Source organism: Colius striatus, chromosome 27, assembly GCF_028858725.1.
Source record: "Colius striatus isolate bColStr4 chromosome 27, bColStr4.1.hap1, whole genome shotgun sequence".
Taxonomy (NCBI): domain Eukaryota; kingdom Metazoa; phylum Chordata; class Aves; order Coliiformes; family Coliidae; genus Colius; species Colius striatus.
Genome location: NC_084785.1, coordinates 2470243 through 2497955, shown reverse-complemented (window position 1 = coordinate 2497955; position 27713 = coordinate 2470243). Strand labels below are relative to the sequence as shown.

The following is a 27713-nucleotide window of genomic DNA, read 5'->3' as shown; positions in this document are numbered from 1 at the left end:
AGGGGTTGCTAGCAGAGCAGCTGGGGATTGCAGGCAAGGGCTGCATGCAGGCCACCAAGCCAGGACGCTGGGCAGGGATTGCAGGAGCAGGCAGGGATTGCAGGCAGGGATTGCAGGGCTGCAGGCAGGGATTGCAAGCAGGGATTGCAGGCAGGGGTTGTAGGCAAGGATTGCAGGCAGGGATTGCAGGCATCCAGGCAGAGACTGCAGGGTTGCAGGCAGTGGTTGCAGGGAGCAGGCAGGGGCTGCAGGAAGGAGTTGCAGAGAGCAGGCAGGGGTTTCAGGGTTGCAGGCAGGGGCTGCAGGCTGCAGGCAGGACTCGCAGCACACCCGCTCCGCCGGCCCCCGCCTCGTCCCGCCCCGTGACGGCGGCGTTGGGGCCGGGCAGCTCCGCCCCGCGCTGGGCGGTTCGCCGGGGCCGGAGCGGGGCCTGCGCCGGCGCCCGCGGAGCCCGGCCCGGGGGCTGCTGAGCCGCGGACACGCGTGTGCGCCAGGGGCGGCCCGGGGGGACCCCCGCGGCGTGGCCCGTGACCTGCCCCCCGTTAGGAGTCGCGCGTTTCGGGGCCGCGGGGTCGGTTTGGGGCGGGCCCGGCGTCGCGGGGCTCCGGCCGCCCGCACGGACACCATGTCTACCCGGCAGCAGCCTCCGGCGCGGGCCCCGCAGCCCGGCGCGGCCGCCGGAGCCCCGCAGCTGGGCGAGCCGGAGGCCGCCGGTGGCTACGAAGCGGTGGTTCCGCACTGGTTCCACTGCAAGGTCACGGCGGACTCCCGGGAGCAGTGGGTCCCGTTCAGCGCCCAGGACTCGGCCAGGCTGGAGGCGGCGCACGGCTCAGGTAGGGCAGGAGCGCCGGGGGGCAGCCAGGGGGGGCTGTGCTGGCACTCGCAGCCCCCGCGCCGGGGAGGTCCCGCACTGCTCACCCTCAGCACCCCTACTGCTGTTTTCTTTAATTGCCATTCGGTTTGAAACAGCCGGGGCCCTGCTGTAACGTGGAACTGGCTCGGTAAGAGGCAAGGGCAGAGCGTCAGGGGATGTGCTGCCCAGGCACGGGAGGGAATCTCCCTGGACACGTCCCTGGCTGCTGCCCAAATGCTGCACAGTCTTCCCTGGGGCACTTTTAAATTCAGGCTTTCTCTTTTTCCCTGTCAGTGTGCCCGCTGCTGGAGCTGTAAGCACAGGGACAGCCGAGCTGTGGGGATGCAATGGGCTGGCCTCATTCATTTGATCTGTGCTCTAAATTATACATCACCCTACTGCACAGCAACCTTCTGCCCGGGCTGGGACAGTGCTGTCAGGCTGACAGAAACCCCCTCGGGGCATTTCCCTGCTGTGCCCCGCCTGCCTGTGCTCCAGAGGCTGCTGCCCAGGAGCCAAACATCATCACCCACCCGCTGCCAGGACTCTGCTCAGAGCAGGGACTGCCCAGGGGTTGTTCCTGTGCTGTCCCTCTCTCTCAGGAAGCTGGGGATTAGAGGCTGTGCCACCCATCCTGTGGGCAGAACAAACAGTCTTGTGTGGGGATCTGTGGGGAGTTGTTTGGTTTAGAGGGGAATGACCCAGAGACCTGGAGACCTGCAGTTCCACCCTTGAGCGAGGCCACAAATTCACCCTGTACCGTCTCAGTGAGGAAGAGTCCGTGCAAGCCTGTGTCTGAGCTAGTGAGGAAGATGGTTGTAGCTTAATGCCTTCATCTGACCTCATCTTACCCCTTACTGTGGTGTTCAGCCTGGAGAAGATGGGGCTGAGGGGAGACAGGAGCACTCTGCAGCTCCCTGACACGAGGTTGTGCTGAGGTGGGGGTCAGGCTCTGCGCCCAAGTGACAGGACAAAGGGAAATGGGCTCAAGTTGCCCCAGGGCAGGTTGAGATTGGAGCTGAGGCAGAACTGTTTCCCTGAGAGCAGTGTGAGCCCTGTGCCAGGCTGCCCAGGGAGCTGGGGGAGTGCCCAGCCCTGGAGGGGAGCTGAGGTGCTGAGGGCTGTGGGTCAGTGCTGGGTTTGGACTCCATGAGCTTAGATAAGGACTTTCCCAACCCAAAGGATTATGAGTGTCTTACCTTCTGCCTCTGGGGGAAGCCTGACTCGGGGCATCGCTCCTGGGGCTCCTGCCGTCCCCCTCTCTGTGTGTTGGCCACAGCTGCTCCACACTGGTGGGTGCTGCCCACAGCACTCACTGCGGTCTCCTCCCCGTGCCCCAGCGTGGCAGCAGCTTCCTGCTCCTCTCAGGGCTGATGTCAGGCCTCGTTCCCTGCAGGGGGAGGCCCAGCAGCCGTGGTGGTGCCGACGTCGGGCGGCCGCTACGACGTGCGGCTGCAGCAGCGGCAGCGCGTGGCCGTGTACTGGGACGAGGAGGTGGCTGAGGTGCGGCGCTGCACCTGGTTCTACAAAGGAGACAAGGACAACAAGTATATTCCCTACTCTGAGTCCTTCAGCGAAGAACTGGAGGTAAACACACCTCTTCCTGGTGCTATCTCGGCTTCTCAGCTGGCAAACTCCCTGTGGGGTGACTGGCAGCAGGGTCCTGCCCGAGGACACGAACCCGAAAGAGGCTTTGGCACGGTGTTTTCACAGCTGATTAACACCAGTGTCAGCACTGCCATCCTGTCCCTGCCAGCCTGCTGCAGCCTCCCTCTCCTCCCACCCTCAGCCAGCACCCTTCTGCCTGGGTGCTCCATGCCATACGGCCCTGGCCCAGCTTCCAGCCAGCTTTGCTCTTGGCTTTTGTCCTGCCCCTGTCTGCTGTGACTTCGGTTTGACCCCGTCTGTGAGAGTTGTCCTCACTGTGTTCATCGTTTCACCACAGCCAAGGGAAGCTGTGGGTGTGAGGAACAGAAATGACAGGGACCCACTGAATGCTGTGCAGTGTCAGGGACTCCAGGGGCTGGAGGCTTTTCTTTGGGAAGACACACAAACGTTCATCCTCACACTGGTCTGATGGACCAAAGCCCAGAGGTCTGAGTCGATGGGGAAGCTGCTGCTCCTGAGGTGGGGGCTGCTTGGAAACTCTAGCAGCTGATTCTCAGATGATCCTGTTGCTCCTCCAGCTTGAGCTGGCTGATTTCTTGGGCAAAATGTGTTGATAAGAGCTGCTGTAAAAGGGGCTGGGAACGTCCCAGGTGGTTGAATACTGATGGGGAAACCTTCAGCTGACTCAGAGGCTGTTCTTTTGCTCAGAAAGCTTACATGATGGCTGTGACCCACGATGAGTGGAAGAAGAAACTGGAGTCCCCTAACAGGGAAGTCATTATCTTGCACAACCCAAAGGTGAGGAGGGCCTGGTGATCTTTACATCCCTTGTTTCTTTGCACCACATCTGCTGAGCAGCCAGTTCTGCCCAGGCAGCATTCCCCTCCCCTCCCTGTGCCAGAGCAGGGGCCAGTGCCACCACACACGGCTGTTTCCGCTCTCTCTGTGCAAGGGGCAGTTTGGTACCAACCTCCTCCTGTCACCTACCAGCTGCAGTGGCAGAATTTCTCCTCTGCTCAGCACCCAGCAGCTCAGTGACAGGCTCTTCTTGTTTCCAGATGATGGTTCATTACCAGCCAGTTGCCATCTCTGACGACTGGGCCTCGACTCCCACGGAGCAAGGGCGGCCTCGCACTGTGAAGAGAGGAGTGGAGAACATTGCTGCTGAGATCCCCAGTGGTGAGCTGCCTCTCCCTCCCCTCTCACCCACCCAGAGCTGCAGGCTCTGTTTCTCAGCCTCTACTCTCCAGAAGCCTCTGTGGTCCTTTCAAATGAAGGACACATCTGGACACTTTGCTGAAAGGAGCTGAATGGTTTTCAGAATCCTTTGTAACAGCAGAGAGCCCAAAGGAAGGGGCAGAGGAGACACACAGGGAAAAGGCAGTGTGCTTCCAGCTCCTACAGACACCAGAGCTGCTGAAAGCACCACAGCACCTGAAATCACCCCTGGGCTCTTGGCCTGTATGTTTGTTCAGGAGGAGCTTCTCTGGCGCACGTGCTCTGCCTGTCTCTGCTGCCCTGTGCCAGCTCTGCCCGCTCCCAGCTGCCCCAGAGCTCCCAGCCAGGCCTCAGACTTGTCCCTGTGCTGAGGACAGGCAGTTTCTCCTGTCTAACCCCTTCATTTTCCAAGAAGATGCTGTCAGGGCAGCACATATGCAAAGCAGAGCGTGTGGGAAGCAGAGAACAAGGTGTGACTGCAGCTGGTGCCTACCTGAGGTGCAGCTCTGGGGGGGCAGGGTGGCTCAGCAGGGCAGGCTGGGCACGGGGCAGAGTTCTGGTCCTGCCCTCTCCGTGCTGAACGTGGGTGTGAAGTGCAAGGAACCTCCTCTCCTGCCCAAGCCAGGGTGGTGACATGAGGGGGGATGAGCCACTTCGCCTTCTCTTGCTCTCCTGTGAGGTGGGATCCATCCCAGGGTGGGCAGCTGAATTTAGCAAGATAAAAGAGTTCAGGAACAGAAGAAACAGAGGAACCCCTCTGCCCTTCAGGCCCAGAGCCCAGGCACTAACTCCAGGTTTCTTTCCCTGGCTGAGGTCAGGATGGGAGGCTCCTGCAGAGCCTGTGGTTCCAGCAGGTCAGTTCCCTGTGAAGTGACAGAATCCCAGCATGGTGGGGGCTGGAAGGGTCCTGCAGAGCTCACCCAGCCCCTGCCAAAGCAGCTTCCCCTGGCTCAGGGGGCACAGGAACGTGTCCAGCTGGGGTTGGAAATCTCCCGAGCAGGAGCCTCCACACCCTCCCTGGGCAGCCTGGGCCAGGGCTCCCTCCCCTCAGCACCAAAGGAGCTTCTCCTGGGGTTTAAGTGGAACCCTTTGTCCATCCCCCCTTGTCCCTGTCGCTCTTCTTTCTTCTGAGCCCCTCCCTGCTCCCCAGGAGAGCCGGAGCAGATCGATCACCTGGTGTTCGTGGTGCACGGGATCGGCCCCGCCTGCGACATTCGCTTCAGGAACATCGTGCAGTGCGGTAGGTGTGAGCCAGGCCGGCTGCTCCCCGCCTCAGGCAGCTCCTGACACAGCCAGTAAAGCCTCATCTGCTGCCAGGGGGCACCCACATCATCCCACACTCCCCTTGCCAGGCTGTGGGGAGCAGGTTGCTGATGTGGTTCTCCCCGGCACCTTCAGTCCTCCCACCAGGAAAGGTTTGGGCCACCCCTTCCCACGGGGCCAACCCTTGATGAGGGTTTTGTGCTGCTGCTCAAAGCAGAGAGTTTCCCAAAGTGGACACAGATCTGCTGAGTGTCTGGGCCTGGCAGACTAATCGGTATCTCAGTCTGTTCTATGGGTCAGTCTCACCGGGTGAAGCCTCTGGGATGATTTGGGACCAGAAACCCAGGGCTGCTGCTGCTCCTGTCTCTGGAAATGCCCAAGCTGTGAGTGCCTGGAGGTCAGGGCAGCATGCAAGAGGCATTGCTGCCTTACAGCCTCCCCTCTGCACCCTCCAAACTGAGTTAACCCTGGTCTGACCCCCATTGTCGTTTGCTCAGAGTGTTGCAGTTCTGTTGGAGAGCTGCTTGCTGAAACCGCCTGGGAGCTGGACATGATTTAACTTGCAGACATCAGGGGAGCTGAGATTCCCCCCAGCAGTGCCTTTATTTCTTCTCAAACATCCCTCTGCTTTAATGCAGCCAGTTCTGCTGTACATCCATCTGCTGAAACTTGTTTTCAAGGCTGCTGACCAGGTGAAACGAAGGAGCTCGGCCCTTCTGTCTCAGCACTGAGTCATTCCAGGTTCCCCTCCTGCCTTGGGGTTCCATTTCTAACAGGTGCTTCTTTGCAGCAAGGCTTGCTGCAGGTGGGACAGTGAGAGCCAGTCATCCAGAAGGATTGTAGTTAAAGATTCAAGGTCTTAGGGCAGCAGCAGCAGATGAAAGACCCTGGTGGGATTTCCCCTGCTAGCGACCCGGTGTCTTACCAAGAGTTGTTGCTGCAGCAGGGGTGGATCCAGGTGTGAGCTGATGCTCTCTTGCAGTGAATGACTTCAGGAACCTGTCCCTGGGGATGCTGCAAACACACTTCAAGAAAGCCCAGGAGCAGCAGCAGGTCGGCCGGGTGGAATTCCTGCCTGTCAACTGGCACAGCCCCCTCCACTCCACGGGGGTGGACGTGTAAGTGGCCCCGAGCTCCCAGCCCGTGTCCACCCAGACGGTGACAGCCCTGCTCTGAACTCCTGCTGTTCGCTGGCACCTCAAACCGCGGTTCTCTCCCTCTCTTTGCCCCTCCCTGCAGCGATCTGGAGCGAATCACTCTGCCCAGCATCAACCGCCTGCGGAACTTCATCAACGACACCATCGTGGATCTTTTCTTCTACAACAGCTCCACCTACTGCCAGACCATCGTGGACACGGTGGCATCCGAAATGAACCGCCTGCACCAGCTCTTCCTGCAGAGGAACCCTCAGTTCAAAGGGGGGGTCTCCATCGCGGGGCACAGCCTGGGTGAGGGGCTTCCCTGTGCTGGGGGTACTGGGGCTTCACCCCAGGAAGGGGGTGGCTGGGGGGCTCTTCCCTGAGGAGATGCTGATGCTCTGTCTGCCTGTGCCTGGTTTCCAGGGTCACTCATCTTGTTTGATCTCCTGACAAACCAGAAGGCTGCTCCAGAGGAGGAGGAGCAGGGTGAGGAGGTAGGGCATGGGCATGCACCCACCCAGAGACACTCCTGAAGGCACAGGAGAAAGGGAGTGAGCAGGAAGCTCGATCCCCGATGGCTCTGTTCACAGGGCTCCAGGACAGCCTCCAGCAACAGGGGTATTGAAGTAACAGAAATGCTGCAGGAGCTGGAGCTGTCTGAGTACTGTGATGTTTTTGAGAAGGAGAAGATGGATGGGCAGGCACTGGTAAGGAGCTCTCTTGCTCTGCTGGCTCCTGTCTCTCTTCTTTGCCTTTCCTCCCACTCTGTGCACATCTTCCTGGCACCGAGTCACTCACACATGGGGAGTGCAGCAGAACAGAGCCAGAGGGAACAGAAGAAGCTGCTCTCTGCTCCCCCACTAACCACCTGGGCTGCTTATTTTCCAGTTCCTGTGCACAGAGGAAAACCTCAAAGAACTGGGAATTCCCTTAGGACCCAGAATGAAGATACTCCATTACATCAGCTCCAGGAGGGAGATGCAGGTTTGTCTCCATCCCAGTGACATCCCATCACTCTCAGACATAGATCAGCCTTTGCTCACCCCAGCCTCCTCCTTCCTGCCATCCTTGCTTGGGCAGCTCTCACGGGCTCGTGTTGGGCAGAGTTGCTCCTCTGTGCTGCACTCTCACTTCATCCTGTGGCCTGTGAGGGTGCTCACACAGCAGGAGCACTTGCTGCTTGCAGTTAGTGATGCCAGTGGGAGAGGTGGCCGACTGGGGAAGGCTGGTGCTGCCCTGGTTCTGCAGTTTATGGGATGCTGGGCCGTTGCCTGCCTCCTGGACTTGCTGAGGGGTGGTGTGGGCTGGCTGCAGGAGCTGTGCCAGCGGGGTTTTCTGGTTGTGTTGCTGCAGGAGCAGAGTGCAGCAGGCTGCAGGCACAGCAGGGAGCACAGAGCCAGGCCTGGGGCCCCGTCACAGCACGACCTGGACAGCGCAGACGAGGGCAGGACCTGCCAATACAGGGACGTTGGCTTGGGACAGGTAACTGCTGAGCTTCTTACACCAGCGTGGAGGGGGAATCCTGCAGCAAATCTGAAGCTTCCCTCTCTCCTAGGTCTTGGTGAATTATCCTCAACTGAACTACAACCCCAGGATCTTCTTTGCTCTTGGGTCTCCCATCGGGATGTTCCTCACGGTGCGAGGAGTGAAGCGCATCAACCCCAACTACAGCCTGCCCACCTGCAAGGGCTTCTTCAACATCTTCCACCCCGTAGGTATAAGAGCCAGAGCCTGGCTGGGAGAGACCCAGGGAGCAAGAGCCCTGGCTCACTGTCCCCTCCTCTGTGCAGTTCGACCCGGTGGCATATCGGATCGAGCCCATAATCGTCCCGGATCTCGAGTTTGAGCCCATGCTGCTGCCCCATCACAAGGGCAGGAAGAGAATGCACTTAGGTAAGGGACGGGATGGCCCCTCTGGCCCTGCCCTGGGCAGCCCCCAGCCCCACGCTGAGCCCTCCCCTGCCTTTCAGAGCTGAAGGAGGGGCTGACTCGCATGAGCGCGGACCTGAAGAACAACCTGCTGGGGTCGCTGCGGGTGGCCTGGCAGTCCTTCACCCGCGCCCCGGTGCCCGCCCTCGAGGGCGCCGACGCTGAGCCTGAGCCAGAGGCTGAGGCTGGTGTGGAGAAGCAGCCAGGTGAGCGGTCTCTGGGGGGCGGGGGGGAGCTGGGGGTGCAGCACGGCAGTGCCCTGGGAGCAGCGAGCTCGGGTGAGGTGCCCATCCTGGGCTGGAACCTCTTCTGTGCTCAGCGCAGGGACTGAGCTCTGCAAATGCCGTGGCCTCACCCTGCTCTTGCCCTGTGAAGGGGGAGAAGAGGCAACCTGCCTGCTTGGTAACTCCTGAGGGTCTCAGCAGGCCACAGCAGTTTGTGAGGGGCCTTTGTCTACCTGATCAGTTCTGTTTCCCAAGAGAGCCCTGGAAGGAGGAGCCCAGCACTTAGGCTGCCTCTCCTCTGCTAGAGCTGACAGCGGGGCAAAGCGAGGGCATTTGCCCTCATGCTGCTGCTGGTGCCCCGTGGCTGCAGCACATTGCTCCTCTCCTTTCCTGCAGAGATAAAGGCAGAGAAGCCCCCTGCAGTGCTGAAGGAAGAGCCCTCCCTCATTAAGGTGGGGAGGCTGAACGGAGGGAACCGCATCGACTACGTGCTGCAGAAGAAGCCAATCGAGACCTTCAACGAGTATTTATTTGCACTGCAAGGGCATCTCTGCTATTGGTAAGGTTCTGCAGAGCCACAGACTCCAAACTCCTGTCTGTAAGCAGAATGGCACCAGTTGCAAAGCCAGTGTAGTAAGGAAAGCCTCAACTGAGTACACAAGAGGCAGGGTGGGCAGGGTGGGCTGCTGTGGCTCTCCCGGTGCTGCCTGCACTTGTCAAGTGCTGCCTCTGCCCTGGAACCATCCCAGCTGTCCTGACAGAGTGGAGGGAAGAGTCCCCCTCTGATTCCCATCTCCTCCTCCTCCAGGGAGTCAGAAGACACCGTTCTGCTGGTTCTGAAGGAGATCTACCAGACAGAAGGCATCGCTATGGATCAGCCTTTAGCAGGAAGCCAGTGACTGACCCGTGCTGTAAGTCACCCTGCTGACACTCCTTCCCGGGCTCCTAGGACACCTCTGAGGACATCTGCTTCCCTTGAGGCAATAATACTCCTTGTTTACAGAGCTGTGTCTCAGGCAGGAGTTTGTGTCGGGTTTTTTCCAGCATCTTTGGCTTCCTTTCCTCTGATCCTGCACACAGCACCATGGGACAGGGGGAGAGCTAAGACAGTGCTGCTGCTGGGGCAGGGCAGCGGTGACCACAATCCCTTCAACGCAGCGAGGGAACGACCCACACTCCAAAGCTCCTGAGCTGGGTTCCTTACAGACAGGTGGCAAACCAGTGCTACTAGACCAGGAGGGTTTCCTGGGCACAGGGGACTGGGCTGGGGGGATTTTGGCCTGTCCTAGTGCAGCTCTTCCTATGATCTCCTTTTGCTCTCTTAGATGCAGTTAACTGAGTACTTACCAGGAAAAGTCCAGGATTCTCTGCCTTCCTCTCTCCTCTGCTGCTGTCCCCTGCATGCCACTTCCCAAGTACTTGCTGCTACCTAGAGATGAGGATGATTTTCCTCCATTTTGGGTCAGGATTGGGGGGAAACCCCTTCTGCTCAAGCACACACAGCACTTGCACTCTGACTCCCTGTGGCAACCTGTACTTTTAACCCTCCACCCTGTGAGTTACCACACCAGCTCCTCGAGCACCTGAGCAGTCTGTCTGGGCTAGGGACCAACACTGAGGGCCTGGCTCTGCTCCTGGCTTAGTAGGGAATTGTGCAGCTTGTGACCTTGAGAAGGAAAAGCCTTAAACATATGGTGTGGAGAGAGCTACAGCAGCCTTGGGAAGAGGAGATGGCTGACTCCTCCCTGCCCTAGCACTGAGCAGCAGGCCTGGGGGAGGTGAGGGCCAGGGCACAGGCATGTCTCTCGGCCATCCTCATCTCCTTGACTTGCTGCTGCATGGTTTGTGCTGCCCTGGGCTGTGCCAGGCAGAGCTGCCCCAGGAGGCCTGAGATCAGTGTGATTGTGTACACCTGACCCAGGCCCTCCTGCCTGCTGTGGCTTCTCAGCATCCTCACCCAGCCCCCTGCAGCCAGCAAACCCTGAGGCACCTTGTGCAGGACAGAGCTAGTGGCCAGGTGTAACTGTGTGGGAGGGAAGCTTCACCTCCACATCAAACTAGGGCTAGAGAGGGGAAGGCAGCTGCTCCTCAACAGCATCCAGGCAGGCTGGAGGCCTGGAGAGACAGGCTGCTGCAGTGTGGCTTTCAGGCTGGTGCCAGGGACCTCAGGCCAGCCAGGCTCCAGGCACTGGGGTAGGTTTGAAATACGCAAAAGGCAGCCAGAGAGGTGAGAACCCAGACCCACAGTGTCCAGACACTGTAACTCACTGAAGGAATGACATCAGCACTGCAGGCAGTTCAGTCTTCAGGCTGAAGGACATGAGGAAACAGCCTCAAGTTGCACCAGGGGAGGTTTAGATGGGATCTGAGGGAGAACTTCCCTGAGAGGGTTTAACAGCCCTGGCAAACCACTTTCCCTCCTGCTGACTTTTGACCTGCATGGGGTAAGGAGCCTTGTTTTTTTTTCCCACAGCCTGTTGGTTTGTCCTCTGTTGTACTACATTATTTGCACTATTGGAAAGGTTTTGTTTGCAGCCTACATCCCCCTCCTCCCTCCCCAAAGGAACAGAAGCTGTTCTTTTACCTGACTGCAGGAACAGCCACGCTGCTCAGTCGCTGCCTGAACTACTGATTGCTACAGCATCTCCTACAAGAGTAGGAAAAGGAAGAGTCTTACCACAGACACTGGCATGGTCAGCTTTTTAAGTTATGCACTTTGTTTAAAAGAAAAAAACCCAGTTAAATACATTTTAAATGTTATTTAATGTCTTTTCCAGTAAAAGCCAAAATAAACAAGGAGGTGAGTGTGGTGTGTGCATGTCCCAGGGCACAGGGGCTGGCTGAGGAATTCACTGGTGCACAAGTGGAGGGGGAAGTTAAAGCTCTTGCTGTCACTTCTACTGACGTGGTAGAGTCACAGGGGGCATACACAGCCCAAGCTGGGTGTGATGGGGTGGTGTTCTCATTCCTGTCATGGCCTGAGCGAGGCAGAGGCACATGCACCTGGCTCTGAGACAGCCCTGCTGTGGCTGCTTGCGTGTGCAAACCCTTGATGTGAACACAGGAATCTACAGGGCAGACTACTGACAAGTCACTACTTAGAGCAGTCCTGCCATACAGCTGTGCTGGGGTTTCTCAGCAGCACTCTACCCTTCCACTGGCTGAGAAAATAAACCATGGTGTAGAGAAGCAAGCACCTGAGGGGATGCTTTCCAGCACCATCTGCTGATAGTCACCTCTCCACAGCTGTCTTAAAGCTGCAAGGAGAGATGCACAGTAAACACTCACCTCGAAACCCCTGCAGCCCCCCCAGAGGCAATGGCTTACACAGCAAGGAGGCAAAGCTTTCAGAACCACACTTCACCAGAGAAAATCAACTTCTTTATTTGGCAACTTAGAAAAAACCCTCAGGGCTTGTACACTGACACCAACCAGGGCCGTGCTGGTGGCACCTTCCCTCCCCTCACAGGTAAAGGCTCCATCCTCACGCTCACTACTCCACATTAACTTGGCTGCAACCCAGAGGATGGATGTGAGCTCAGCAGCAGCTCCAGCTCCAGCTCCCCACTCCCACCCACACCCCTGTGTGAAGGCAGAGGCTGGATGGGGCTCCCAGACTGGGCACACCAGTCTCTCATCTTTCCAGTTCTTGCTTCAGCTCCTTGAGCTGTGCTCCCAAAGGGACACCTACACAATCCAGGGAAGGAAGCAGCAGAGTTCCCAGAGCAGGACAACTCACCAGCACTGCAGATGATGCCTGCTTGGATTTCAGGCTCAGCTTCTTCTAAGCCACTTCTTGCATACCGTGACCAGCCTCCCCAAAGCCTTCCCTGGCCTGTGCACTGAAGGAGCAGGGGAGAGGTGCTGGCAGGACAGAGCCAGTGGCTATATATCTAGCTGGAAGCTGGAAGCTGCAGGCTTTTCTTGGTGTGCTGGCAGCTGTCTGGATTTGCACAGAAAGGGTTTGTGGCACATGGAGTCCGTGAGAGGAGGGTAATACTGCCTGTAGCACAGGTATGCCAGCACGAAGCCGATGCCTGAGCCAACCAACACATCTGTGGGCAAGACCAGAGGGGAGTCAATTCTCCAGCAGGCAGCTTGTCAGCCTGCTCAGAGCTCAGCTGCATCAACAACTCCACCCTTGGCTATAAAACTAAGCTGGGCACGTATTTAACGAGCAGTGAGAAAGGCATCAGCACCCTGCAGGCAGCAAAACAGCCCACCCTGCCACCGCGGGCTCTGACCCCCTCCGTGGCCCCAGGGACCCCCCTGTGCTCAGTGTCCCCGACTGTGCCCCCGAGGGGGTCTGCAGGAGACTGCTGACCCACCTTGCCAGTGGTGCTTGTAGTCGCAGGTGCGGGACACGGCGATGAGGGTGGCGAGGAAGAGCGGGAGGAGGAAGGCAGAGAGGCGCAGGGCTCGGCCCCCGCGGGCGGGCACGAAGCTGCGCAGCTTCCCGGCCCCGTACAGGGCACAGAAGGACAGACCAGCAAAGGCAACTGCAAGAGCAGAGCACAGCCTCAGCAACAGCTCAGCCCTGGGGCCCAACCAGACCCCCTGCCCGTCCCCTGCCGTGCTGGAGGGGCTGCAGGAGCGTGGCTGCCCTGCCCAAGGCAAGCCCTGGCTTCTGCCTGATGGAGACACAGAAGCTGGTACTTGGCAGGTGTCCCTCTGGTGCTGAGGGGAGGGAGCCCTGGCCCAGGCTGCCCAGGGAGGGTGTGGAGGCTCCTGCTCGGCGGGTTTCCAACCCCCCCGGACACGTTCCTGTGCCCCCTGAGTGAGGGGAACCTGCTGGAGCAGGGGCTGGGGCTGGATGATCTCCAGAATCCCCTTCCAATCCCATTCTAGGACTCTGCTTCTCTTCCCAGGAGTTACTGACAGCTGCAGATTACAACCTTCACCCCATTGCTTTGCAGAGGGGAAGCTGAGGCTCACAAACGGGCTACAGACTACAGCCAAAGCCACGGGGTGCACGAAAGCAAACCCAAGCTGCTCTCCCCTAGGAGATTCTGCTGGCCATGGCTGGCTGGGGCTGCAGGGGGCAGGGGATGGGGTGAACTCACAGGAGGCGTGACCGCTGGGGAAGCTCTTGCGTCCCTCGGCCACCGTGGCAGGGTCCCCTGTGCACACCAGCTCCGCGTTCGCTCGGCCGTCTGGGAAGCACCGGTAGAAGAAGTCTGGCCGTGGCCTAGGGCAGAGAAAAAGGCTCACAGCCCTGGCTGAGGAGACACCAGAGCACCCAGCCCTCCCTCACAGAGCCCACAGCCCAGCACAGCCACCAGCCACCTCGCACAGCTCCCTCCATGGCACGAAGTGAATGACCCAGGCTGCCAGAAATGCCAACCTGAGCATGGCAGCCAGCTCTGCTCTGGCCTGGCAGAGGACAGCCAGGCTGCAGCACACCCCCATCACATGGTTAGTCCCTGAGGGTCAGCACTGTGCTGCTCCTCCCTGTCCAGCCCAGTGCAGAAAACGCCTTGCAGGATCCGAACAAAGGTTGCACAGCCTTTGGGCACACACCCGAGCAAACCTCCCAGGCTGTGGCTTGGCACAGGTAAGGAACTCTTTGCCATGCTGACCACATGACCTGGGGAGATGAAACCATCCCATCCGCTCCCTGTAGGTGTGCCAAGGCACTCCTCCCTGGCACAGGCCTGAACAAGCCCATCTAAGTGATGCCTGGGGACAGCAGGTCCCTGACAGTGTTTGTTCTAATACTGAACTGTCTTTATGGCTAGAAAAACCCCACAGTCTTTCCAGGCTAATGCCTCCCCTCACCATGTTTCTCACCTCCCCACAACGAGCTTCAGAGTGTTTGTGAAAACTCCATTCAGGGCGAGAGCAAGGCTGGCAGCTAAGAGAGAGCAGAGAGGTCACATCAGCACTGTCCCTACCTGAACACACAGCTTAGAGGCACGTTCCAGCATGGGCAGTGCTCAAACTTCAGCTGGGAGCTCACCTAGGCAGGCTTCCCGTGTGTCCTCTCGGTCAGCGTTCATGAACAACCTCGCCAGGACAATGAGCAACAAGGGAGAGAGGAACGTGATGAACTGCCACAAAACAAGATGACTGTTAGGTGTCTGCCAGTGAAGCCATTCAAGCACTCTCACCAGCACACAACAGCAATTGCTTGAGGAGACTATGCACCTTCCTTCCCCAAAGCCAAGCAGCAACCTGTCCTCTCAAACACAACCCTTCTATCAGAAAGCAACCCCAACCCAGGTGTATTTGCAGCAAGCCCTGTCTGGTCCTGTGCTCCCACAGCACAGCTCCTCCTCCTGTTTGTCACCCCACAGCTGTGCCTCACCAACAGAAGCCCACAGGCCACTGGTTGTTGCCTACACCAAAGCAAAGGAAAAAAACCCAACCCAGGCAGCATCAAAATAATGTAACAGCTCACCCTGCCTGTGGGGATCCCTTCACAGCATCAGCCACAGCACCTCAGCACTCCCCATCCCTGCGAGCTCTTTGTCAGCAGCACCCTCGCTGCTTGTCAGCAGAACACACAGGAGCTGCTGACTAGGAGAAAACCAGTTCTCGTCCCCAGCATCTCGACAGTGACTGGTGCTGCAGGGTTTCACCCCAGGGTTGCCCTTGCTGTGTCTGACAGGCTCTGAAGGAGCCTGTGACCACCCAAACTCTAGTCTGCATCACGCTTTGTGCTGCCAAACACTGCACCAAGTGCCAACCCCTTACAGAACATCCCAAGTGCTGGTTGCTAAGACAAACCCAGGCCAGGAGCCACAGCACCTCACCCCAACACCCTGCTCCAGGAGAGAGACCAACCTTTCCAACAACTATTGCCTACTTGAAATCCCACACTGAGTTTTATACTAAATCCTTTAGAGAGAGCCTGGAGAGCCGAGGAAAACATTTTCAGCATGAAATGATACTGAAACTTCACTGAAAATAGCTACTTTCAAGCAAAACATTCCCTGGCAGCCAGAGCTACGCTCTCCTCTGGGGTCCTGGGATGTGAAAGTGACCGTGAGCAACAGTGACAAGCCCCCGCTAGTTTCTAAACACTGAAGTTAAAACCCCGAGGATAGCTCTGGATAGTACAACCTGAAGAGGTGACAGAAAGGGCTGCAAACGCCGCCTGGTCTACAATGACAGACTGCACCTTCAGTAACGGACGTTAAGAACTACAGGTATTTGCAAGGTGAGCCCTTCAGCTCGCAGCTTTGCTTTGAAAGGATGGTTTAGAGGGCAGGAGAAACAAGCCCAAGCAAACGCGAGGAAGCGCCGAACTTACAAACATGGGAACTGTGGGGACGTGATCCACCTCCACGTAGGGATTCCTGTACAGCCACATCTCCTCAGGCTGCACCACGCGCTGGAACGGGGGCAGAAATTCCATGATCCTGGAAAGAGGGAGGGAAACACAAACCCACCGGAACAACATAAGCCAAAACCCAGCAGATCTGAGGCAGGCTGTGCGATGCGGAGGCAGCGGGAGCTCTGCCGCGGAGACACAGGCCGGGGAGGGGCCGCGGGTGTGTTGGCTGCTCCCCGTTCCCCGCACTCACGCGAAGGCGGCCGCCAGCACGGCCCTCACCGCCGCCTCGGCCGCCAGCTCGGCCCCGCCGCCCGCCCGCCTCATGGCCGCCCTCCTCCTTCCCTCCTCCCTCCGCCTCCTTCCCTCCTCCCGCCCCGCCATCTCCCCGGGGCGGAGCGGCCTGGCCCGGCCCTGCCCGCCGCCTCCTCGCCCTTCACTCCCCTCAGTGGCGGCCCGGCCCCGCCCGCCGCCTTCCCGCCCTTTTCCCCCCTCAATGGCGGCCCGGCCCTGCCCGCCGCCTTCCCGCCCTTTTCCCCCCTCAATGGCGGCCCTTCCCTCATCTCCCCCCTCACACCCTCCCCCCGCCCCGAAACACAAGACAAAAGCGTTTTTTCTCCTCGTTGGAACATTCAGAACGATTTTATTGAAGTCAACCTCAAGCAAAAAAGTTCAAATCAGTGGAATGTCATTAAAAACCTTTCCAAATGAATCCTCACGGAAGCAAAACCACATCTGAATTCCAAGGTATTTGTTAAAATAAAAAAAGGCAACATCTCAGTAAATATAATGTACAAAAATTATATGTTCCTACCATCACACACATTCAGTAAGAAGCTAAAATATTACAGGCAATCCTAGGTACGCTATAACCAGGGGACAGTAAGCGAGCTATGTACAGGTTACCCAAGCTTTACAGGTTTCACACTATGCAGGAGAACATGGGCCGAACAACAAAACCCCCCAGAATATCTTATATCTCAAAGTCTATGCGGCAACATCAAGTCATAATACAGTAATGCCCCAGTGGAACATCGCCAGGGAAAATCCAACACCACTTCGTTCGTGCCAAGAGCTTCCAAGTCAACTCCCCAGGAGCTCTGAAGGTACCGACTCGGGCGAATACCGATGCTTTGCTAAGTAAAGACTCGAGTGTGATCTCGTTAAAAGAACGCTTCACGGAATCTACAAAGTTTGTTACAGATAAACAAAGTCTACGGAAAGGAAAGGACGACTCTACAAAGGTCATCGTGACGGGGCGAGAGCGCGTGGGATGGAAGCGGGTCTGCGGGGATCTGCGTTGTGCGATGTTGGCTCCGTTGGTTCCTGGCGCAGCCCCCTCCTCGCCAGCCGGCGTCCTGCCGTCGGTTTGTTGGGGGAGAAGGGAGCTGGGGATGAAACAGCTCGGCCAGTCGATGGGAAATGCGACTGTTTCTAACCCAGAGGCGAGTGGCAGCTGCTCGGAAGGAGCCGGGGCGCCGGGCCCTCGCCTCTCCCTGCACAGCCAGGCGCGGGACGGGGAGGGAGGGGATGGCTTTGGCAAATGCAGCACGCGCTTTCCCTTCTTGATTTCACATTAATTCCGGGAGCCTTCTCTGCAAAAGCACAGAGTTGCAGCCTCAAAACTCTCCTCCTCTCTCCAGAGCAGTGGGACGGCCCCTTGCAGGGGTCACAGGGCCTGAGCTTGGCACTCAGGAATGGAACAGAACAGCAAACACCTATTTTATTCCTTTTTTTTTTCCTCAGAACAACATCCCAAGTGGAGGAGTGTATCGTGAAGTGCAAATGTTTTTGCTACACAAAGATACAAAGGGCAGGGGAAAGCGGATGGCGAACAGAAAGCTGAGGGGACAGCGTTACCGCAGCCTCTGGCGTGAGGAACAGCCCCGTTCGGCCACGGATTCACTGTACAGCAGGAGTGGAAAGTCAGCGGCAGGGAAGTCAAAGACATTGTCAGTGTAGTGTACAAAAACAAACAGGTCATGTATAAATTAAAAGAAAAAGCTGTGTAAGGAACCGCAGAGCTTCAAGTACATTAAACCCTGAATTCAATGAGGCAGAGGTTTCCATGTTAAAGTGACTACTTCGTACCAGCGCTGCACATCCCCCATCCCTCCCTCCTCCCCTCCCCACCCCACATATCTCTGTAAAGTTTCAATATATACAGATTCTATGCTCACTGTTCATTACATCTACTAACTGTGTCTTTCCCATTCGCTCCTGAAATTAAGACACAAGTTGGGTTGGTTTTTTTTTCCGCAGAAGAAAGGCCAAAATGTAACATTCCAGCCCTATTACTCCATTTTAACAGATTCTCCAAGACCATGGTGGTGACCAGAGAAGGTGATTTACCCACAAAATTGCCTTGAAACACCCTTCCTGAGCTGCAAATGCCTTCAACAGTCTGTTCGACGGGACAAGCCAACGCTAACAACTCTGAGAACCACAGTAACTCACGCTTGAACCACGTGTTGTGGCGAGCAGCCACGGCACCCCCTGGCCTGTGGATGGGCTTCGCTCTGCTGAGCTGCCAACGTAGAGTAAAAGGCGCAGTGAGCCCACAGCCCTCAGAGTCTGCGCTCTGGGGAGCGGGCAGGCGGCAGAGCGGGAGGCAGGCGCTCGCCAGAAGCGTGGTGCTACCTCCAGGGTTTAAACCAGAAGCCAAGGAACAACGTGGTGGTGTGTTCTGGGGAAGGAACAGCCCACAAACAGCAGGTTTAAAGCTCTTGACACTGAGATCACCAGCAGTCCAGCCCTGTGGGTTTCTTCCAGGCCTCGGCATGAAACAACCCAACTACCCAGCACTTGCTTTGCCCGTTTCAGAGCCCACACACGTTTTATCTGGCAGCTGACTCCCCCTCTGCAGATGCCCACGAATCAGAACAGCTGTTACACCTTCTCCTGCCCAAGGAACTGCATTCCTGTCATTCCTTCCGCAGAGATGTGGTGGAAACGTGCATTTCAACATCTGGCATACAGAACGACCCCCTCACAGTCACGAAGATGCTTTGAATCGGGTGCTTGAACAACTCAGCAGGGTTAAAGTGTTTTGGAAAGATTCACCTTCTCGTACACCACGTGAAATCCAGTTCAGACCTTTTCCCTCCCAAGCAGTACAAGCTTATAAACCAACCCCCTATGTTCTCTTTTAAGTCCAAGCCCAGCTGTTGGCTGTTATTAAAACTTTTTGGTGGAAAAAGAAACACGAAAGGAGCACCTATAACATGTCTGAAAACAGAGTTACCCAAGACATCAAGTGGCATGGCACAGGAGTAGCAGCAGGCCTCAATTCACAGCTTTTCACAAGTTTTTTAAGCCTTCTGTGAACCCTCCCGTGTTGGGCCCACAGGCCACCACGCCAAATGCCTCTGGGGCTGCCACACCACCCGCCGCGGGCACGGGGTGGGAAGAGTCTGTCAGTGCACTCCCAGCACAGCGTTGCCTGCAAGTGTTCAGAATGCTCTGAGCTGCCCCGAGGAAACTCATCCCAACGTTACCCAGCCTAATAAATAAAGTAACACATGGGGCCTCACGGACGCCGCAGCAAGAGCTACGCTTGGAATTCCTGCAAGGGTTCAACACCCCCAGTAAGAGCTTAAAAAGAGACATTTATCACATAAACCCTTCAGAAAAATAAAATCCTTTTTGTAGTTTTTTCTTCTTTTTTTTTTCCTTTTTTTTCCTTTTTTTTTTGTAAAAAATACCAAAATATAGAGCAGAGCTTTCAGCAAGGGTGGTGTTCCAGACAGGCTGCAGCACAGCCCACGGCGCCAAGTGCTTCGTGGATCCCACCAGCCCCTCTGTGCCACCCATCAGCTGAGCCAGAGGCGGCTGCAGGGCTCTGCCACACACCTGCAGAGGATGAACTGCCCCCGTCAGTGAGGTGGCACCAGAGCAGCCAAAAGAAACTGTAGTGTAGTTTGTAACTCTACAATTGCACGCAAACAAAAGCCTTCTCCCTCCCTCCCACCCACGTAAAACTGAGGAGGACACCAGCCAGAGGCAAGATGTGTTCTAAAATCCCACATGGACCTTTTCAGCCCACTCCTTCCTTGAACTGAGGAGCCACCGTGTTCCTGGAGGTTTATGGAAGCCGTTTGCCCACAGACAAGGTTCTTAATTCAAAGGCTTAATTCAGCCAGATGCCAGGAACACTTGATGTTCTTTCTACTCAGGAGTATTAGCCAAAAGCTAGCACCAAGGCAGCTAACGTCCACATCAAAAGCACTCTCCAGCTCTAGCAGGGAAGGGGGAGATGCACAGTGCTTTCCAAGATTGAGGGGCTCGGGGAGGAGGTTCAAACACTTAAACCTGGGGAGATGAGTCCCCACTAGGCTCCTTGCCCAAGAAATGGAGGTTTCCAAATGGGAATCTAGAGCAGGAGCCTACCTAAGCCACTTCAGAAGCCTCACTGAAGGAGCCTGTCCCTCTGCTGATGAACAGAGGAAAGCCAAGACAGGACTGCTGCAGAAGGCTGAAGTTGGCTGCTGTGAATACTGCCCATTACCCAGACAGAAAATACCCTGTTCAGTGAGGAAGTGCTGAGATATTTCTTAGCTCCATTAACCATGAAGATTAAAGTTAGAAGACGACTCTCAGCAAAAACAAAAATCAACAGTCCACCCTACCCATTCAATCCAGACAAACATGGGTCACATTCCCAAAGGCTCACGTTGTCTGTGAAGCCAACAGGAGCCTGAGAAGGCAGCAACAGAAATCAGTCACACTAATGGAACTGCTGTGAAACAAGCACAGACTTGGCAGATCACAGAATGGGTGGGGCTGAAAGGGACTTTAGAGATCATCCAGTCCAACTCCTCTGCAGAATCAGCTCCCACCTAGATCAGGGGGCACAGGAATGTGTCCAGGTGGGGTTGGAAACCTCCTGAGAAGGAGCCTCCACACCCTCCCTGGGCAGCCTGGGCCAGGGCTCCCTCACCTCAAAAGTAAAATAGTCTTCCCATATGTTTCAATGGAACTCTTTGTGTTCCAGCACCTTTCCATCACCCAGAAAAAGGTGATGCCCCAACCTCCTGACATCCACCCTTTAGGGATTTATGAGGTCTCCCCCTCAGCCTCCTCCAGACTAAACAGCCCCAGGTCCCGCAGCCTTTCCTCAGAAGGAAGATGCTCCAGTCCCCTGATCATCTTGGTGGCCCTGCCCTGGCCTCTCTGCAGCAGTTCCCTGTCTCTCTTGAGCTGAGGATGACAGATCTGCAGGCACAGAACCATCCTCCCTCTCAAGAAGTCAATGGCAGAGCTCCCACTGAAAGGATTAAGACTTCAGCAGTGAGCCTGCTGCAGGGAGGCTCTCCCAGACAGGAAGGTTTTCCAAATTAGGCAGGACAAAGGAACAACCACCAAGCAATTAAAGCTCCTTCTGACTTTGCACCTGTCTGCAAACAACAGTTACAGCTCTCGAGCAAGGAACCACGACTTCCTCCTTCAACAATACCAGATCTCATCTCACAAGCACCTCCCAAGTCATACACCTGATTTCTCTTAGGAAAAGCTTTGCAGGGATATCCACAAGTTAACGTGAGAGATAACCTACCTTCTCCAAATGCCTTTACAGGTAAGTACTGGAATAGAGGTCACCTGGTCTGCCACCCACGTCTGTCTTTACGGCATCTCAGTGTTACAGAGTGGGGAAGCTGGACTCTTTTCATAACCTAGGCATAAAAGTTACGTTGGCTTTTGCTAGTTGGTTTTTAAAGACACGTTGACTGACCCAAAGCAGATCTTCAACACCCTTTAAACATTAAATAAATAAATATGTTGCTATGCTTCGCTTTCTACACCCCAAGAACACGTCTGAAGGAATCTTCTTCTCGCTGTCAAAAGCTCTACGTTTTGCTTTGAAGGCCGAGATGCTTCTTGTTTTCCACCAACAGTTAAGAGCTGCTGTAGCACATTCAAGGGTAAAAAGAAAGACCAAACAATAAAAACCAAAGCCCACTGCCTGCTCCTGCTTGCTGTGGTTCAATGGTCCCGGCTGCAGGTCCCAGGACGGCTCCGACGCCGAAGACTGAATGTGGAGTAGCAGTCTCTTCAAGTTCATCGCCCCTTTGCCCCTCTTCTCCCCTCCCTTGTTTGTTTTTAACCAAATTCACTCCTTTGCTTCCTCTACAGGATTCTGTGCTTCCAATTTGCACTTTATCTTGCTCCAGTACTCGGGTGCCACAGGAGACTTGGGGTCATGCGCGGAGCAGCAGAGACGGCCATCCAAGGCCGACGGCACCAGCGCTCCCTTCTCGTGATCCTTACAGAAGGAGTGAGGGCAAAACTCACAGAAGGAAACTGCAGGGTTGCTACAGACGTCACACTGGTGCCACGGACATTCCCACTTTCCTGAGGATGGGAGGGGAAGGGAGAGAGACAGGAAGCTGAAATTAGTGTGTTTCGGGGCCTTTAACCCTCACTCCGTGTTGTAATTGTTCAGATGAATGAAGGGAGCTCGGAAAGATCAGCTCTCACTGTAGTTGCTACTCCTGCTTCTCATTTACTACACTGGAAACCCTCCTTAATCATTTTGCATTTTTTAGGCCTCTACTTGGCTCAAAACATTGCTGTGTGCACAACCAGAGCTCAAAATAGATCCATCTCCTCAAGACACCACATTTCCTGACTCATCGAGCTCTACACACGAGGTTTGCGACGTCGCTGCTTTGAGCCGTCACTTCATTTGCACTTAGTGACTTTGGGACATCGTATCAGTCAAAGAGGAGGAAATTTCACCCTCTGTCCGTGGGTTCTCATTTAGGAACAGGGGCACCTGATGCATTTCTAGCTACGAGTGGTACTGCAGAGGCACACAAGCTGCATTTAATGCACGTGGCTGGTGCATCTCAGCTCAAACACTGCCTTGCTGCAGGGAGGGAAAGATGAAGAGGAAGCCAGAGGATTGCTCTTACCAAAAGGTGGTTGAGTCAGGTTAAGGCATAGGAGGTGGTATGCTTTGGGACAGTCCTTTCTATCACACATGACTAGCTCTCCCCCATCTCCACACTGGAAGCAGTTGTCTTCGTGCATCTGCTTCTGCTCTGTTTTTATTTTCCGTTTCTTCTGCTTTAACTTTGCGTTCTTCACCTTCTCTTCATTTGCTGTTGCAAACGCTGTCTAGCAATTACAAAGATCACAGCACACAGTCACTTTACAAACCCCTTGCATTAAAATTCATCAGCTCTGGGGATTTATTTGCATGAACTCTGCTCAAAGCCACTCAAGAATAAGTTTTTAAGCTACAAAAGCCAGAAACGACCACCCACGTGTATCTGAATTACCACAGTCTGGTCCATTAACTTCACCCTAGACACAACAGCGTGGAAATGTAAAAGGCTTTCAAGGGTGGGAAGTATTACATAGACTAGAGTTAAATAAGCCAAGAACTTGTCTTTGTCCTTCTCTCACTAGATGTTTGGGTTTGGGAAGAGAAGCTTCCCCTTTCATCCGTGTACCTTTGGACGCACTCCCAGGAACCCGCTGCAGTTTTCTGCTCCGCAATGACACTCAGTCCTACCATTGCCCAGGCAGTCCAAATTGTAATTAAATGTTAGCTCCATTCCTGAAATTGAGAGGAAAACACTTTACTGCCCCTGAGCAAAGGCAGGCTTGTGCCAATGACACTTCACCGGCTAAACGGCGTCATCTTTTTACCTGCAGGAATATCGCAAAGAGCAAAGAGCCCGACTCTGATGTCACCATTCACTGTCCACTTCTGTGTTTCACAGTTTGGGTTACAACTATGGTTCATGAAACGGGAGTAGTTCCCCTTCGGGCCAGCATCTATTATCCGGTCCTTCAAACGAAGAGAGACACACTTAGTGCTTACAAACACGAGTGGCTGCTCATGCCTAAGGCAGCTAAAAATAGGCTGAAGTCGGTTAAAAGCGGCAAGTGTTCCCTGCACAGTTCGTTTTAGAAGCAGCACCTGGGGGCTGGTGCTTACAGAAGGGAAGCAGGCACAGAGTGCACAACCTAAAGACACAAGCTTTCCCTTTCATCTTTCCTCCCATGCCCTTGAGGAGAAACACAGACGTTGGTGGGAGGGTACCATCGGACACAGAACTGCTGCCAGCGTTTTGCCCCTGGTTTGAGCCCTAAGCAGTTGCTGTTGAACAGGAGGCAAGAGTTACCTTTGTCACAGTTAGCATATAGAAGTTGGTCACACTGTTCTCATGCGCGCGTTTGATGCGCAGCCGGCACTCCTCCTCATCAATCAGCTCCCCGACATACTCATTCACAAATTCACCCTGAAAGGAAACAGGCAGCAACAGTAAGAGACCCCTGCTCACTGCTTCCCAGGACGCCAAGGTTAAGGTGCTCGTCAAAACAGCTCCAAGCCTACAGAAACGTCACGTCTGTAACGCAACATTTACTCGCTGGAATCTGTGTTTAAGGTACAGAGTTGCAGCGTTTCCACAGAAACCCCACTGACGGCCACGGCCACCTTTGTCCTTTGCCACTCTACCTTCTTAATGCTCCTTTTGGTCCTGAGGCCCCATCCCCGGCGCTCGGTTTTGATGATCTCGGCGTCGGGGTAGAGGCGTTTGGTGAAGCACTGGTTCTGGCAGCGCTCTCCCGCGGGACACACCTGCGGGTGGCACTCGTACTGCAGCATCCTGTTGAGACACTCGGACTCCAGGCCACAGGGGTTCTCATCCGAGGGCTTGCAGTTACAGCGAGGGATCTCTGACAGATCGGCTACCTGGATCTGAACCTTCCCTATCACCTTGTTGGACTGTGGAGCGAAGGGGAAAGGAATAGACGATGAAAATGGTGCACGAGAACACAGACCAGACAGCTCTGCTGGAGCCCAATCATCAGCTGACAGGAGAAGGCAAGGAAACAGTGACTGTATCATCTCTTCTGAAGGGCAGCGTGTCACAAGTACACTTCCTGCAATTCAGCAGCAGATGGAGGAATGTGCTTTTAGGTGGCAGCTGCCACTCTACTGCTGACTGAACTAGAGACACACTCTGCTCAAAGGAGCCCACAGTTAGGCAGGGGACACTAAAACTCACGACTAGACAGAGCAGCGTGAGTCTCCCCACTGTAGTGTTACTGGCTCAGGGACAAAAAGTACAAAAAGCTTATCAAGCAACTCACTGGAATTTCTTCTAACTAAACCTAGAAACGTTAAAGGAACCACATTGAGTCCTGGGTGGCCAAAAGTGCTGTCAAGAGTTAGACTCTGCAGTGTGCACTGGGACAAGCAGCTGGTATTCCTCCTAATGAGGAGGTAACAAGTATTTAGTGAGTTCCAATAGCCACCATGTGTCCAAGACAGCCAAGATGAGCCTGCAATCAGCAAAGCTCTCCCTTAGGTGAAACTGTTCTTCAACCCTTAGTTCTCTTTCCCAAATAGTCTGCTAAAAGAATGTTTTATGGCACTATAAGACAGAGCAAAAGCTTCTTGAAAAGAACAGCCAAAGCCTTTACTTGTCCTTCCTAAAGCTTGAATCGCTGCAAACACCGGCTTAAATACACAGAGCTCTCATACACAGAATACAAACAGGGAAAGAGAGAGGCCAACTCACTTTAATGTGTTTGTAAGGTGGAGGTTTCCTCGAATTCCTTTCAATTTCTAATGCCTCTTTGCTTTCTCTTTGTGCTTTCAGCTCCTGGAAGCGCTTTGCCGCTTCTTCAAGTGCTGTGTGAGGGAGTTCGAAACAGAACACGATTAGCACCAGCTGCTGCTCAAACACATACATGTATGCAGCTTTTCTTTTCAAAACAAAGCTAGGAATAGAAGTCTAGAAACAAAAACACGAGCTAAAAATGAGTTACTGCAGTATAGCATGAATCTATCGTCAGGAGCTTTTCAGGCGGTACCGAGATACTGAGCAATGATCCCATGCAGCAGAGCCCCAACTCCACCTTAACATTTCCCAGCTTGTGGAAGGATTGAACTGGCCCACAACAATACACAATGAGTAGGCACTTAAAAGAAACATATTTTTATCTGCAGTCAAGGGATCTACACAAGGTTTGCAGCTTTAGGTGAACACAGAACACTAGTCACATAATATTCCCATGCAGGTTAAGTGGTGATGGAGACACAAACACGTGGAATTTTTGTCATAAACCACTATAAACTTTGTTTGATTTTACCTTTCTTGAAGGTCTTGTTAATACTAGTTTGCCCCTCAGCAAAGCTTTTATCTCCTTCAACATAAGGGAAAACTCTGCCCTGGTGTACCCAATAGTAGTCATGTGAACCAAAGAAAAATACTGGGAAGTCCCCGATATCATGTTTGAGGCCCTGTATGTTGAGAGGCACAGACCTGGGATTGCAGATCTCTGCTGGCCACCACCTGAAAAGTGCAAAACAGAGAAGAAAAGATAAGTCCCTTGAACCACAGCCTCAGCTTCTGAGTTTGCCTAAATGGGTTGGAAAAGAAGAGACGGTCTCCCTCTCTTAAAGAAACCAACTCCTTCCTTATGCCAGCAAGGCTCCCTCTGGCAGTACCTGGGAAGCACCATGCAAAACACAAGAAGAGCCCTTACTCCAAATCTGGACAAGCCTTTTAAGAACAGAGATCCACTCTTGTGCCACGTGTGAGATCACCTACAGATGCCTGTGCTCCTGCAGGCGACTGTCAGCAGCCACAAGCTAGGTCATGTCAGCTCTATCAGACAGCCCCTGGGTTTCCGTATCGCTACTGCGCTCGACAGAGCAAAGGAAAGTGCAGTCAAGGGTCCATCATGGCCTGGGGAAAGCAGGAGAATCGATGTCTGACACGAGGCAGGTGAGTTCTTGTATTTCTAGTTCCTGTTTACGAAGACCAAGCTGCTTTATCTTCCTGTAACTCCCTAGTACATTAAAAACACCCAAAGCATTAAACCCCTGCAGCAGGGAACTTGCCTGTAATTCCCAAGCTTGACCCAAACGATCTGCTTGTACCGCAGCTTCTTGCCAGCTTTACAGTCATTGCAATTCCAGCATCCTTCAGGCATTTCTATGTTGAGACACTCGGGGTGAAAGGAAGCTGGGCAGGATTCACAGCACAACAGTTTGCCACCTTTAAACAAAGAAACCCTGCTTGGTTGATAGAAGTAAGGGTTTGCTTCCCTCTGTGCACAGCAACTGACACCCCCTTTAAATCATCCATTCTACGTTGCCCTTTGCCCCACAGGAAAACAAAATGGTCAAAGAAAGGGATCAAGTCAAACTTAACAACGTTGGTTAAAAAAGACTCTGCAGTGTGGAAGTGCAAGGTGTGACTCCTCCCTGCACCAAGGACACACAGAACAGCAGCTGGGCCGTGAGGTAAGCTGGCAGGAGGAGCACCATCCCCAAAGGCAGCTGAGAGCCATCACTCGCTTTTGTTTCTTCAGCAGTGGCCAAAACTTTGGTTTATTTTCTTTGGTAACGGCCAAAAGAACTGACAAATAACCACGTTTTTAAGAAACACTTTTTCAATCAACATTGTTATGACTGAATCCCCCAGCAATCAGTTAGTGCACACTAAAAACCCCACAGCCTATAGGTTGATCAATGCTTTTCTGCACCAAGGGCATGATGAAGGAATTGTGGTGATACGTGTTCACTGCACCAGAAGGGAAGTTTATCTGTGTGAGCACAGCACGGAATGCAGCATGAGACACCTCACAAGCTGTCCCTCTCCCAAAAGCTCCTTTTGTGCACAAAGGGAACCTCAGCTCAGTGGTTAAAGTTCACGTCTGAAGTTTGCATGTGTTTGGAGACAAAAGTTGTTTTGGCTGGCTGGTATTTTGGCATTTGTGTTAAAGGTGGAGAGCCAGAGCATGTCTCTAAGCCACCCTCAGCAAACAAAGCAGCTCATCCAATAAGACTTGGTTCATCCCACATATAGCAATATTTTATATATGTAAGTATATAAAATATACAGACACACATTTTTATTGACACAGAGGGGTCTTTTAAGTGAACAAGTTGTTGTGTCCCAAGACAGAAAATCTGGGAGAGACTCTGAGAGCCTTTAGAGCCACTTTAAACCCCAGGATCAAAAGAAGTGTGAATAGTAACTTTCAAACACTTATCAGAAAATCTTGTCCACCTATAGACTTTCCAACACCTCATTGCATTGATTGATTGTTGCATGTCACAATAAGCATTCCTTAAACAAATCAGTTGCATGACCAATACTGTATTTCCTCTGCTGAAAATCCCCAGTCGCCCCCCACACGTGGATTTGCCAGAGCTCCCCAAACCCTTTAGC

At 54.4% G+C, this 27713-nt stretch overlaps 3 protein-coding genes across 6 annotated transcripts in view; 1 reads left to right on the top strand and 2 right to left on the bottom strand.

The window, feature by feature from the left end:
* The first annotated feature begins 427 nt into the window (after positions 1–427).
* DDHD2 (DDHD domain containing 2) lies at positions 428–11031 on the top strand. Its single transcript, XM_062015951.1, has 16 exons — positions 428–833; positions 2250–2440; positions 3170–3259; positions 3520–3640; positions 4830–4919; positions 5925–6060; positions 6182–6390; positions 6505–6575; positions 6672–6788; positions 6970–7065; positions 7435–7563; positions 7637–7792; positions 7872–7974; positions 8052–8216; positions 8631–8793; positions 9043–11031. Exons 1-16 carry the CDS (start codon positions 626–628, stop codon positions 9131–9133), a joined length of 2136 nt encoding a protein of 711 aa, XP_061871935.1. The 5' UTR covers positions 428–625; the 3' UTR covers positions 9134–11031.
* A 562-nt stretch (positions 11032–11593) lies between these two features.
* On the bottom strand, positions 11594–15844 carry PLPP5 (phospholipid phosphatase 5). Its single transcript, XM_062015961.1, has 7 exons — positions 15764–15844; positions 15490–15598; positions 14194–14284; positions 14025–14088; positions 13298–13422; positions 12563–12733; positions 11594–12289 (listed from the first exon to the last, which is right to left on the bottom strand). The coding sequence occupies exons 1-7, from the start codon at positions 15835–15837 to the stop codon at positions 12120–12122; spliced, it is 804 nt and encodes a 267-aa protein (XP_061871945.1). The 5' UTR covers positions 15838–15844; the 3' UTR covers positions 11594–12119.
* Positions 15845–19485: 3641 nt separating this feature from the next.
* NSD3 (nuclear receptor binding SET domain protein 3) overlaps positions 19486–27713 on the bottom strand; it is a 41348-nt gene continuing 33120 nt past the window's right edge. For 3 of the 4 annotated variants that reach the window (XM_062015947.1, XM_062015946.1, XM_062015948.1), the window contains 9 exons: positions 26378–26534; positions 25624–25826; positions 25050–25162; positions 23981–24250; positions 23646–23762; positions 23167–23308; positions 22968–23074; positions 22425–22629; positions 19486–21861 (listed from right to left, as the gene is read on the bottom strand). In XM_062015947.1, the coding sequence (XP_061871931.1) occupies positions 21620–21861; positions 22425–22629; positions 22968–23074; positions 23167–23308; positions 23646–23762; positions 23981–24250; positions 25050–25162; positions 25624–25826; positions 26378–26534 (1556 nt within the window). In that variant the 3' untranslated portion in view covers positions 19486–21619. Of the gene's footprint in view, positions 21862–22424; positions 22630–22967; positions 23075–23166; positions 23309–23645; positions 23763–23980; positions 24251–25049; positions 25163–25623; positions 25827–26377; positions 26535–27713 lie in introns of those variants that run through there. The other variant, XM_062015949.1, reaches the window with a different exon arrangement.

Bases quoted from the DNA above. Each gene is read 5' to 3' on its own strand.
- DDHD2 (XM_062015951.1), top strand. From the start codon at position 626: ATGTCTACCCGGCAGCAGCCTCCGGCGCGGGCCCCGCAGCCCGGCGCG. The intron at 6,576-6,671 runs GTAGGGCATGGG...CTCTGTTCACAG, and splicing joins AGGAGGAGCAGGGTGAGGAG to GGCTCCAGGACAGCCTCCAG. The intron at 8,217-8,630 runs GTGAGCGGTCTC...CCTTTCCTGCAG, and splicing joins TGGTGTGGAGAAGCAGCCAG to AGATAAAGGCAGAGAAGCCC.
- PLPP5 (XM_062015961.1), bottom strand. From the start codon at position 15,837: ATGAGGCGGGCGGGCGGCGGGGCCGAGCTGGCGGCCGAGGCGGCGGTG. The intron at 12,734-13,297 runs GTGAGTTCACCC...CTGCTCTTGCAG, and splicing joins CCCCAGCGGTCACGCCTCCT to TTGCCTTTGCTGGTCTGTCC. The intron at 12,290-12,562 runs GTGGGTCAGCAG...TCTTGCCCACAG, and splicing joins CTACAAGCACCACTGGCAAG to ATGTGTTGGTTGGCTCAGGC.